Below are 12,868 nucleotides of genomic sequence, written 5' to 3'. Positions count from 1 at the left end.
GTGAGGGCTGCTCCTAGAGGCTGGAGGTTCCCCAGTATCCTGAACCTTTTGTGTGAGTGCCAGCCATGGTGAACCTTCAGGAAAATGCATGCAGGAAGTGCCAGTTGAAATTTGGTGGGTGGACACGAAAATGGTAGGGTTGAGGACAAATATGGTGGCCACAAAACAATGGACACCCATCACACTACCCTTCTGGGAGCAATTGTGGAACTGTAGTCATCATCCCCATGACCCAGAGCTATGTTCACATTGGCCCTGCCTGGGAGTGTAGTTTACTTTATGTATACATGGGATTTCAGAGCTGGGCACAGAGGGATGGGTGGAAAATGGCGATGAACCACTGTAGTCCCCAAACACCAGCGCTGTGACCTGGCTGAGTGAGCTAAGACTTGCTTTTTTTTTTTTTTTTTTTTGGTACCTCCTTTCTCTCCTTTGCAAATTAAGAAAAATTGACTTGTCCTTTCTTCATTTATTATTGTGAGACTTAAGACTTCATAAAACTAAAGGGTGAAGTGAAAACTTGGCAGTGGGGCTTAGGTAGAGCAAAGGAGGGCAGACAGCTAGATCTGTTCCACTATTGCATGTTAGCTGTGAGGACTCGGGCGGGATACATTCTGAGTCTTGGTTCCTTCATCTGTAAAATGGGAACAGTGATAATATCAACTTGGCAGAGCTGTTGTCAGTACTAGGGAAGGGAGAAACGGAGACTGGCACTATGCCAGGTAAATGATAACTGTTATTAGGGAAGGGGGACTTATATGACAAAATGTTCTTTTATTTGATAAAAGGGGTTCTTTATCTGTGACTTACACATAGGGATTCCTCAGTTCCTGTTTTAATGAGAAGATAGAAGTTCTCGTGAATGATAAAATGCTGAAAATGTCTGTTTAGGTCAGTCCTGTTTGCTTCCCCCGGGCCTTCTTCCAGGGAATGCTCTCCCTGGTTTTTCTCCCCGGTTCTTCATTTCACATTCTCCTCTCATCACTGCAGCTTGCTCCGCAGAGAGCCAGGGAATTGGCAAGACAGTCTGTGAGGATGAAAGACTCTGAGAGCAGACCAGCATCTTTCATATATCTTTCTTCCAGAAGGAATGCGGACAAGTCTAAGAAAACTGGATTTGTGTAAATTAGCCCCATCCCAATCCCTGGAGACCATTTTATTTTAAAATCTATTCAACAATCAATGCCATTAGCTCAACAGATGGCTTGTTAATCTTTAGAGCAACAGCCAGACTTTAAATTGTCTTCCATTTTGCAAGCTCTTCTCGGAAGGGAAAAGTAAATGAAATAGAAAAGAAAAGAATTTCAATTCAACCCCAGGGAGACCTACAACATATTCATTTCAGGCCTAGCTTTTCAGGTCAACTTTAGCAAATTTTTGTTGGTTCGATGCTCATTTATCTCTAGGCAAAAAAGTAAATGCATTGATTCTTTTTTGAAAACGGTGAGCAAAATGCAGAACATTTGTCAGTCAAAGAAAGAGCATAACTCTCAAACCTGATCAACTCAAACCTGATCAAATCAAACTTTGCCATTAGTGACAAGCATATATGTTTTCTCTGAACTTGGGGACAGCCTTGAAAATACATCTAATAATTTCCCTGGAAATCCCAAAGCTCTGCCATCTCTAGATCAGATTGTGTAAAGATTTTGTTTTTAGTGATCTCACTACCTCTTTTCCTGATGCTTTCAGGAACCAATTCCCCACCATGTTACTCCCCTGCACACATGGACAGACAGACACACATACACACACTTCTTAAACAATTTACACTAGCTTCTGATTCTTTTAATATTAAATAAGTTAGAGCCATAAAATAAGGGTGAGTTTTCTTCTGCTGTCTCCCACCCATGATACAGTTGGACCCTAAGTCCATCTTGTGGCCTCAAGATCGTAATTTCCCTGAGTTGGCAGGAAAAAGTGTTAGACCTTAAGGAGTGCCCCCTGATGAATCCATGTGATCCATTAATTCATTTGGTGCATCTGGGACCATCCATATGAGAATGTGGGCAAATCTGGGATAAGGAATTCAGGTCTTCTTCGTCCCTAAATCCTGATTCACCTATTTGGATTTGGAAAAGATCTGGGGAGGGCATTTCCAAATCTATGGCAAATGAGTTTGCCTTTGGTCTGCTTTGTCTGCATCAGAGAAGCCAAATTGAAGAATCAGGGGCACCACTTCCGGGAAGAGAGAACATCAGGTAGAGGCAGGGACTCCCCTCCTGCCAACAGGGCTGTACTTGACCACTCGGGTTCGTGCTGCTACTCAAGGAAATACATGCTAACCAACCCTACCTCCCTAGGAAGCTGCACCAAATCATTTTCTCCATCTCTCCCCGGAGAAGCCAGATCTTGCCTAGTGTTGAGCATGTTATCTGGGGGCTGTTTGTGAAAGGAAAACAGATGATTTCATCCTATCTTGAAGGAGCAAGAAGCTTTTTAGAATCACAGATATTCTTCATGACAACTCTGTGACAATGTAGGAACCTCAAGTGCCTTCTGAATCCTCAAAGAAACTGCTGCTGAGAGCCGGGACATTTTCATGGAATCTATATTGTTACATTTTTCTGTTTCCTGGAAGACTGCAGAACAGTGCATTGGGAGAGGCAGTTGGTGACCTGTGAACAACACTGAGTGGGGAATATGGGCACGCGTGTGCCAACACCCAAGCCTAAAGAGTTTCCATTTCAGCACCTGTAAAATCAGTGCATGAGATCCTCTCTAGGACTCTTCCAGCCCTGAGATTCTAGGAGTTCGCCTATTTCTAGTAACCTGAACATTTCATTAGGCAGAATTTTCCATTCTCTAGCTGTGCCAGATAGATGAGATAACTTACTGAATGAATTGGAAGTCTCGAGCCAATAAGGAAAACCTACCCACATCTCAGACTGCCTTCTGCTTGTTGATGTCAGAACAAGAATTATTGTGGGTAATCATCGAAGGACGTAAAAAAGAACAACGCGTACCTGGCAGAATTTGTATATCAGTGCATTGCAATTTGCCAAAGTGTTCTTGAAAGTTATATCTTCCATTATATAACTTTTTATCACTTTCTTAAAAAATGTTCCAGTCAGGTTGGCATCTTTTATGATTTGCCTTGCTTCAGAGATAAGCACATTGTTAATGATGAGATGAAACTTCCCAGGTATTTTTGAACTGAAGAGGCTGAGATTGGCAGAGAGACGCCAAAGTAGGGGGTTGAGCAGAGAGGCTGTTATTTAAAATATTTAAAAGGCAAGATGGTACAGATACTGCTCCAATAATAAGCTGAGAGTGAATTTCAAAAACCTTAGATTCTTAAAATAGGTAATTCTCCATGTATATAAATATGCACAAGGTTCAGAAACTTAAGGAGTGTACTGGGATTGAAACTGAAGTAGGCATTTTAGGGCTTTTTCTGTTCAGCCAGCTGTGAGCCTTAGGAAGCCACCCCTTGGCATCGTGTGCTGTTGGTCCAGGAGGATGGAATATCCCTACAAACTGATGGGAAGTGTGTTTCCTTCCAGTTCTGCTCATGAAGGTGTCTTATAGCCTGTTACTGGTTTGTTTTTTAAGAATTAATTTTCTCCTTCAATGGCGTAACTACTCCAATTCATGGCAACCTGCCTTACAGGGATTTTTATTTTGTTTTGTTTTTAAACTTAACTTGCACTTACAGCACCGTTAACTGAAAATCTACACACAGAATCCAGGCAGGGGAATGATTACTAACAGCTTCTTACCTCTATGTATGCAGAGAGTTACCAATGCAAAAGTGGGAATTTCACATTGCCACCTGTGAACCAGCAGGTGACTATCCTACAACACCCTTCAGGGATTTTTTTTCTATAGATACTTTCACTTGACTAATGCAATTAACCATTAGGAAAATAAATTACTAATATGAATATAAAGGGTATTTTGGAAGCAGCAAACTGAAATGGATTATGTGATTTGTGAACGCTTTCCTAAAACGTATGTGACTCACATACTCAAATAAACGCAATTAATTTTTTAAAGTGTTATCTTAGCAATGGCTCTACTTTCCTATTCCTTAGGGAAATAAAAATGTGCTTTCCGTTAGGCATCTCTCTGTGGTCGTGCTTACCGAGATATATTCTAAAGTTGTCCTCCAGGGGGCGTTAAATCTCCAGCAAAGCTCTGATTTCTCTTGAAGCTGTTCAAACCCAGTTAGCAAAGCAGACAGTCTGGCTTCTTTCTCACTGGGATGCCGAAGTGCCCATATTCTGAATTTCACATCCCAGACTTTCAGAAGAGGGCTTACATTTTTTCAGTAAGGATAGGGTGGGTCTGCCAATCCTCTGGTCCTGGAGTATATGCCAGTGTAGTCTAGCCATGTTGCTCTGAATGCTCTACTGAAGGTCTTGGATTGGCCGACTCTCATGGTCCATGCCAGGAAGCTTTTAAGAGATTATTGATATGCACAGGAGCTGCTGTGCTTTCCAAGGGCAGAAATGTGATTCCTGGAGGTTCCAAAGACAGCCTGATGTGGGTTGGAGAAGGATCTGTGGGTCAAAATTGCCAAGGATCAATCCTTCCTAGTTAAGCCCCATAAAGGGCTATTTGTGCTGTTAATAAGATCATCACTTCGGATAATCTGCAAACCTCTTGGTCTGGGGAAGCTGAAACTTCAGTAGTAAAGTGTTTGATTGTAAAGTAATGCAGCACAGTGGTTAAATCTGATGGACTCGATTTCAGTATCTGCTCTACTTCTTATAAGGCAAGGATCCTGAACTCATTACCGAAACTCCTGTGTCTCTGATCCCTCATTTGCAAAAGACTATTTCATAAGGTAATTGGAAGGATTAATTAATACAACCCAAAGAAAGTACTTGGTGTGTCCTGAGTGTTCCATAAATTCTATTAGTCATTCTTACTCCCAAGAATTGAGATCCTTCTGATGGGCCTCCAGCTTTGTCTCTCATTACTCCCCTACAAAGACTTCTTCATCCCAAATACCAGCCAACACTTTTTACCTCTTTGCTCCCCCTGGTTCAGCTACCTTCCTTGCCTGTATTACTCTCTGATGAGATCCCACCCAAGTTCCAAAGGTTATCTGTAATGGTACCTCAAACCCAAAAAACCCCAACAATTTCCTACTCAAGAACTGAATGAGCTTTCTCCTATTTCTGAACAGTAGCAGAGGCATGATATCTTGATATACAGGAATATACATTTGTCAAATCTTGTGGAACTATACACTTAACATGGCCACATTTTTAGCATGTAACTCATACCTCTACAAACCAACCTAGTAGGAACATGAGAGGGTCCCAGCTTTTGGAGAGAGAAAGATATACTTCAAATTCATGTTCTAGTACTTTCTACTTGGTAGGCCATTGAACTCCTTCCAACTGTAGTCTCCTTTAAATGGGGTAGTTGTCACGTTCTCCTTTTGTAGTGAGGGTTGAGAACCATAATCATAGTGTAAAAATGCCTTACACACAGTGGGTGCTACACTCTTAGCATCTTCCTTTTCAGCATCTCTATTTCTGTGTTACTTATATACCCCTGCCCACAAAAGGTGATCCTAAGGACAGAATGTGCGCTGTCCTCTTCTTTTACATGTTCCTAGTATAGAGTAAAAATACTGTGTTTAGCTAGGTATATATAGATAGATATGCATATATCTATATGACATATATACATATATATATTTATGTAATATATATATTCAACTGTTGGACAGTAAGCACCTAGCAGCATCCCCACTGAAGTCTCTGTAGGGTGCCACACTGCATTATCACTCGGGTTTGCTAAGGCTAGTATTTTAAAGTCTGACAGATACTTTCCTTGGTCGATAATTCAACTATGGCTCCCCGGTGTAGAGTAGGGCTTAATAACACATCTTTCATTATGATAGTTCTTTAGGGTCATAAGGGTTGTCTATTTCTCTCGAAAGCAACCGAATGGCCATACTGTTTTCTGGACCAATAAGTCACTCTGTTTTCCATGGTTCAAAGTTAAGCTTTTATTTGGTTTTAAATTAAAAAAATAAATTTCATTATTAAATAGTGAGATGGATCTAACTTATGTTCAGAGAGTAGCTTACTCAAGGAATATACCACTGGGGGTACAAGGAAGGGGTGGGTCACCTAAACTAAAATGATTCGTTATGTTGTCATGTTTGTTAAAAGTTCAACAGTGGCATAAGTCAAAAGAAATGGATATACAAAGTTTTAAATGTTTACAATGGATGGGAGAAGTAAACCACTTATCTATCGCAACTGCCAACAAATTTCTTTCTCAGCGCTGGTCGGCTCGGACGCTATACCACAGTGCTAATGTCGTCAGGCTCATCTGCTTTCTTCTGCCTGCTCGGCAGGGATTTCAAGTATTCCAGGTGTCTCCGGGCATCCTCCTGATTTTGCCTCACGTAATATACCACATAGGAGATCACCATGGTGAACCAGCCAAACATGGTGACCAGCATGGCATAGTCAGTAGTCTTTTTAGGGAGGTTACAAAGGTCAGCGTCATTGGCAGCATTGAGGAATGGTCTCCCGGCGTGCTCGTCCAACACAGAAGTCTTACAGATCACGTTGTGGGCTGTTTCGTGGTTGGATGCCATGCTCCTCAGAACTTGCTGTAGAGTACAGTCGCAGTGCCAAGGATTGTTGGCAATTCTGGCCCTAGCCTTCAGGTTATTGAAGGCATTTTTGTGCACACTTTGAATCCGGTTGTCAGACAAGTCCAGAGTCTGCAAAGTTTCAGCCACGCCTTTGAAGGCATGCTCATCGATAAACTCAATGCCGTTTTTGGACAAGTTGAGAACTCTCAGTTGATGAAGGTCCTTAAAAATCTCGTTGGGGATAGAGGTGATCTGATTGGAGTCCAGATACAGTAAGACTGTTTCAGGAGGAAGATCTCTAGGTATTTCCTTGAGATTTGCATTGCTACAGGTGACATTTAAACCCCCAGAGGAAGAACAGAGACAGCCCTTGGGACACATACTGGCAGAATGAAAGCACAGTATCATAAGAACAAAACTTTGTAGGAGGAGACACATGGAGAGGGAACGGGTTAACCACAGGTCTACCAGATTCATGCTGAAATGTCAGCATAATCACAAGCCCATTCCTCATTCACTCCAACAAGCAAGCGTGGCAACGGTTCCAGCCCTGTCCACACTGTTGATTTCCTCCTTGCTTGGTTCAAAAGGTTGTAACTAACACACGTGTCTCTTCATTATTCCTGTCCTTGCTTGGGTACCTAAAGGAAAGGGAAGCAGATGTAATTAGCTTTTTTGCAGAGGGAGGTACACTGCAATTAAAAGTGCTCTCAGGCGTCTGGTGTTCTATGTGGGCAGGAGAGTTGGTTATGTAGTTAATTTTCATCGATAGCACTGGGAGTTATCTGCATAATGGGAGTCTCTTGCTCAGATCCCAGGTGTTGGGCAAAAGGACTGTCAATAAATGACATTTCCGAATCCTGTTGCCTTGGTTATAGTTCTGCAGAATTACAGCAAACAGTCCAGATTTCTCTTGTCTCTACTTGTCCTCTCAACGTCCTGAACCCCTTCTAAATTAGACATCAATAAAATTTAATTAGACCTTCCCCCCTTTCTATAGTAACAGATGCATTAATGCAATTTAGACCTGCTCTTCAGCAGCCATGAGAAATAACACCGATATTTCATGGTTAATGACCATAGATAGCAATAATTGTCATGGTTTTTGAATGGATGTCCAGTTGGAATATTTTCTCTAAAGAAACATCTTACTTGAATTAAGAAAGGAATAAATGCATTCCAACTTTTACAACAGAATGTCCCTAGGGGCTGATAGACCAGGTTCTCCGAAAGGGCTTTCTCCCTATTTTTCTCTGTTTTCTAAACGAACTATCCTCTCCCCAATAGATCTTCAAATATAACACACACCTCCAAGGTTTTTTATTTTTATCCATTTATTTATTTGTTTTAAAGATTTTATTTATTTATTTGAGAGAGAGAGATGGAGAGCAAGTGGAGAAAGGGGCGGAGGGGGAGGGGGAGGGAAAGGGAGGAACTGTCAAGCAGATGCTGCGCTGAGCACAGAGCTGGACATGGGGCTTAATCTCACAACCCTGAGACCATGACCTGAGATGAAAGGAAGAGTCTGACGCTTAACTGACTGAGCCACCAAGGTGCCCCTTCAAGACTTTTTAAAATAAAATATGAGATAAGAATTTAAATATATTAGCCTCTAAAACTTTCTCAATAACCTATTTTTTTCTTTCTAATCATAAATATATGATTGTCGAAATATATATATTATTCATAAATATATATGTATATATATACAAACATACAATATTGTTGGCAAGGCTTCTAAAATGACAAAAATTAAGTGATATAAGTAAGGATACAAGCTTATTCAAAAACAGAGATGAGAATATAAGTGAACACTCAAACCTACTTTTTCATGTGAGAAGACAGGCATCTTTGACACCAGTTCACAGAGGAAGTGAGCAGATTTTGGAGAGATTATGAGATTCACCCAAGGTCATATAGCTTGTAGGTGGTAGAGACAGGACTCAAGCCAAAGGCTTTGTTCTGACTTATTAATCTCCTAACTCTCTCCATTACCCCCACAACTTTCTCCTGATCTCGTCCATTCTAGGGGTCCTCCTAGGACTCAGGATCCATGGAGCATTGCTTGTTGTGATTTCTGATGCTGTTATGTTGCAGCTCAATCCCAAACTGAGTAACCTATGGAGTTGGAGGGAGCTCCATGTATGAATTCAGAGGGTCCTCTTTCAGGATGTGAGAAATAAGGAGAATGTTCCTTCCTTTCATTGCTGTAAGTAACAAATGACTCTCTGCAAACTTATCTTCTCTAAAGATCCCAGATGGATAAATACAGAGGGAAATGACTCCAAATGTTACCAAACTCACAGAAGAGAAGATTAATGTGAGCTGAAAACATAATGAACGGGGCTGTTAATCATGGAAAAAATGAGATTAGCACCAGCAGAATGGAGTGGATGTGCTTTTGGAATCCTGAATCCCTTAAATGCCAGAGAACGCTAAAGAAGGACCCCTAGGCTTATGAAGCCATCCATCAATAGCTCATTTCATTTGCAGTGAGTTTCCCTCCCTTCCATGTTTTCCTTCAACAGTGCATTGCATGGTATTTGGGCACTCTAGTGATTTTCTAGATAGGAGAGAGAAAAAATAAACAGGTGTGGAGGGGAGGGCACTCAGAGAAGAAAGAGGGTGGGCAGAAGGATAAAGCAAAGGATGCCAGGATGAGAACATAGAAGGACACAGGAGATGGGAGACATGAACTTGAACAGAGAAAATAAAAAGAGTCCATGTAATCAACCAACTCCCGTCAACAGCACAGATCCTGTTGAAAAGTGAAAGGCCTTCTCTGGGAGATACTCCACATCTCTCCAGAGATGGATTTAGAGTCTATCTGAAGAAAAATGTCCACCAATTGGGACTAGAAGTTCTAGGAGGGCAGGATCTTGTTTCTACCTCATGAAGAAACAACAGCAAACAATTAAAAAGTGAAAACTACACCTGTTTGTGTCCCAGCTGAAATCTTTGTTAGCAATGTGTTCCTGGGCAAGTTATTTAACCTTGCCAAACCTCATTTTCCTTATCTTTGTATAGAAATTATAAAAGAACCCAATTACAGAGTTGATTTGAGAATCATATGAGATAATCTACATAAAGCATTTAGCCCAATGCCTCAAAAAGCAGTAGGAGTTCAAAATTGTTGGCTATAGTTACTATTATTATTCCAGATATATTCTCAAATACTACCTTAGTTCTTGGCATGCAGTAAGGGCTAAATAAATGTCTATAGGATGAATGGTCCAATAGAATATTGAAGGATCCAGCTATGCTTTTTCTTCCTTATGGTGACTATTTTTATTTTTAATATATACATTGGTTCATCCAATGTCTATTGATTTTGTATGTTGACATGGCAGTCTTTGGAAAAAATCATTATGCAGGCTCTTAGTTGATGGAAGAAAGAATGGAGCTTCTTTTCAGTAGGTTCCTTGACACTTAATCTTGATTTCTCCAGAATGACCAGTCCAATGGTCATGGTAACAGCTGAGAAATGATTAGGACACACCGTGAGTTCTCAACATCAGAGTGTAATACCTCTTCATGCCCAAATGATCTATCTAGACAATGAGTAGAATGCCTATGAGGAACAAAAATACAGAGTGTCTCTTGTATTCAGAGAGGTTGGACTCAAACTAAGTATCCTTTTTCTTTCTACGATGTTTGATAAAAAGAGAAATAAAAGCTCTGGGATTGGCTAGATGACTGGGCTGCTATGACTCAGCCCCTAGAACCTCCACCCTCAGCCAAGACGAAGTGAGAAGAGAGGTAAGAAATAGAGAACTGAGCCCTTCGATTTCCAGGAGGCAGACAGAGGCCCAAAGTTATTGAGTCAAGGTCACCTTCAGCAAGGAGGATGGAAGAACTGCCTTTCCACTCTCTTATGCTAAATTATTATTTTCCAAAGGGATTTAGCAGCTTGACATTGTCTTATATTGTTCCTAGGTCAAGAGGGTTTCTTGGAAAGGGAAGACATGGGGAGATGTGCCTCATAGTAAAAATGTGGGTATTATGGGTTATCACCCAGCATAGCACAGGTCTAAAGAGCAGCGAACTCTGAAACAAACATTCTAAATCTCAAACATCCTCCTGCTCTGTTTCAGTCAGGTCTATCCACAAACGCAAAATAGCAAACAAACTATCCTGCTGGGAAAAGAGAGGGCCTCCTTACTAACTTCAGAATGAAGATACAGAGCACAAAGAAGGGCAGGGGTCACACTGGTGATGGCAAGAACAGAAGCAGCATCACTTCCTGTCCTCCTGATAAGGAACAAGACCAGCGAAAGGGGCAGAGCAAATTGAACAGCATCTTGTCTACCTCTTGACTCCTCCTCTCCACTTCTCAACTCATTACACTACCCTATCCTCATTCCCTCATTCCCTTCCAATATGTCTGGGGCAGGACACTAAGACACTGTGGTATTTTTGGATGTGGTGTTTAGGTATGAGCTGTGCTCCCAAAGGGGGCCATTTTATCCCCAGACCCATGCCTTGCTCACATTTCCCTGTCACACAGGTTTCCGAGCCACAGCAATTAATGCCTACATTGGGTGGCAACCATCAAGTACTGTTTCCAGAAGGAAAAAAAAGTGCATTTAGCTGACAGCCTGAGAAGACAGATCTTTCAGTGGTTGATTAACAACTCTATCTTGCTTCCTGTTCTTTTCTTCCCATCATTTGGGGACACTCAGGGACACTCAGGGCTTCTAACCCAAAGCTTTCATTAACTCTTCTGAGATAAGTGAGTGTACCAATTCAGGAAGAAATACCAGGCACACCGATTTCTCCCAATTACATTCCATGCAACTCTGCTACCCACAGGATTTGATTAAAAAGCAGAAGAGAGCAACACAGGGAAGCCTTTCGATTTGGGAGGGAAAATGCAAATCAATGGGAAAAAAAACCAAACCTCATAAATTTAAGTACTTGAGATTAAAACTTACATGGCAAAAAGTAAGACCATACACAAAAAGAAAGGACAGGCGATAAAATAAAGGGTTAATTTCTTTAGTATAAAAGAAGTTCGTACAAAGGGATGAGAACTTGATCCAACAGAAAAATGGGCAGAAAAGCAATATACACAAATGACCAATAAATCACATGAGTAGATCTTTGATCTCACTGACAGTAAAATAAATTCAAGTTAAAGTACCTAACATCTTGGTTAAAACAAGGAAGCATATCCACTGTCAGTGAAGGTGTAAAGAACACTCTCAAAACTTGACAAGGGGACATTTGGGGCTCTCTTCTTGTATGAGCAACTGCGGAATAGCTATTCAAATTTTAAAAGACAAGAACAACTTAGACTGAATTGTACCGACGTAAAGGTCTCCAAAGATGACCTCAAAAAGCAGCTTGGAGAAAGGGTTTCCTATAGCATCATCTTATTTGTGCAAAATTTTTAAAAAGAGAAAGTAAATGTGCAGCTATAGGTATAGAATTTATAAGTTTCCATATGCATAGATCATTTCTGAAAGGATCCATATGGAAGGAAATGCATAAGAAACTATTAATTGTGCCTGAGGAGTGGAACTCAGGGTCAACAGGGGAAGAAAAGGAGTTTGTTTTTGTTTTTGCTTTTTAGTACCCTTCTGATGGATTTAACTTTCTGTGGTATAAAGGTGTTTTGTTTGTTTTGGTTTACATAAAAATGAGAAGAAGTTAATACAAAAGGACCAGGGATAAACTGAAAAAAAAAAAAAAACAATCTGAACATGATGTCTCAGAAGGTAATATTTGAGCATGTGAAACAGTTGGACAACAGTGGCTAAGAAGGTTGGGCAAATAACACGACAAAAAATTTTCAAAAGCTGAACATGTTTCGACATGAGAGACTGAAGATACAAAGGGACAATGGTGAGACTGTACGTAAAAATAGAACTTGAGGGGCACCTGGGTGGCTCAGTGGGTTAAAGCCTCTGCCTTCTGCTCTGGTCATGGTCCTGGGGTCCTAGGATCCAGCCCTGCATTGGGCTCTCTGCTCAGCGGGGAGCCTGCTTCCCCACCCCCCCACTCCCAACCCTCCACCCCCCCCCCACCCTGCCTGCCTCTCTGCCTACTTGTGATCTCTGTCAAATAAATAAATAAAATCTTAAAAAAAAATAGAACTTGAACCCCCAACCTGCTGCAACCAGCCCAGGAATACGGACTACAACATCAATAGCAATTTTCCCAGTTCAGCCAGATCAGTAACTGCCAGCTTCCTTCATTTTCATTCCTACTTCCTATTTAGGACTAACCAGGAAAAGCCAAATCTGCTCCCCTCGCCAATTGCATGGGATGCTCTAGTTCTAGCTAGACTGCCTC

At 41.1% G+C, this 12,868-nt stretch overlaps 1 protein-coding gene across 9 annotated transcripts in view; it reads right to left on the bottom strand.

Moving 5' to 3' along the window:
• Positions 1–5,956: 5,956 nt before the first annotated feature.
• The window catches only part of LRRC3B (leucine rich repeat containing 3B), a 90,305-nt gene continuing 83,393 nt past the window's right edge, over positions 5,957–12,868 (bottom strand). For all 9 annotated transcript variants that reach the window (XM_047738450.1, XM_047738467.1, XM_047738427.1 and 6 more), the window contains one exon: positions 5,957–7,212. In XM_047738450.1, the coding sequence (XP_047594406.1) occupies positions 6,269–7,048 (780 nt within the window). In that variant the 5' untranslated portion in view covers positions 7,049–7,212 and the 3' untranslated portion in view covers positions 5,957–6,268. The remainder of the gene's footprint in view (positions 7,213–12,868) is intronic.

The sequence above is a fragment of the Lutra lutra genome, chromosome 1 (genome assembly GCF_902655055.1).
Source record: "Lutra lutra chromosome 1, mLutLut1.2, whole genome shotgun sequence".
NCBI classification, from domain to species: Eukaryota; Metazoa; Chordata; class Mammalia; order Carnivora; family Mustelidae; genus Lutra; species Lutra lutra.
Note: the sequence above shows the minus strand (reverse complement) of the source record. Positions and strands in the feature narration are given on the sequence as shown.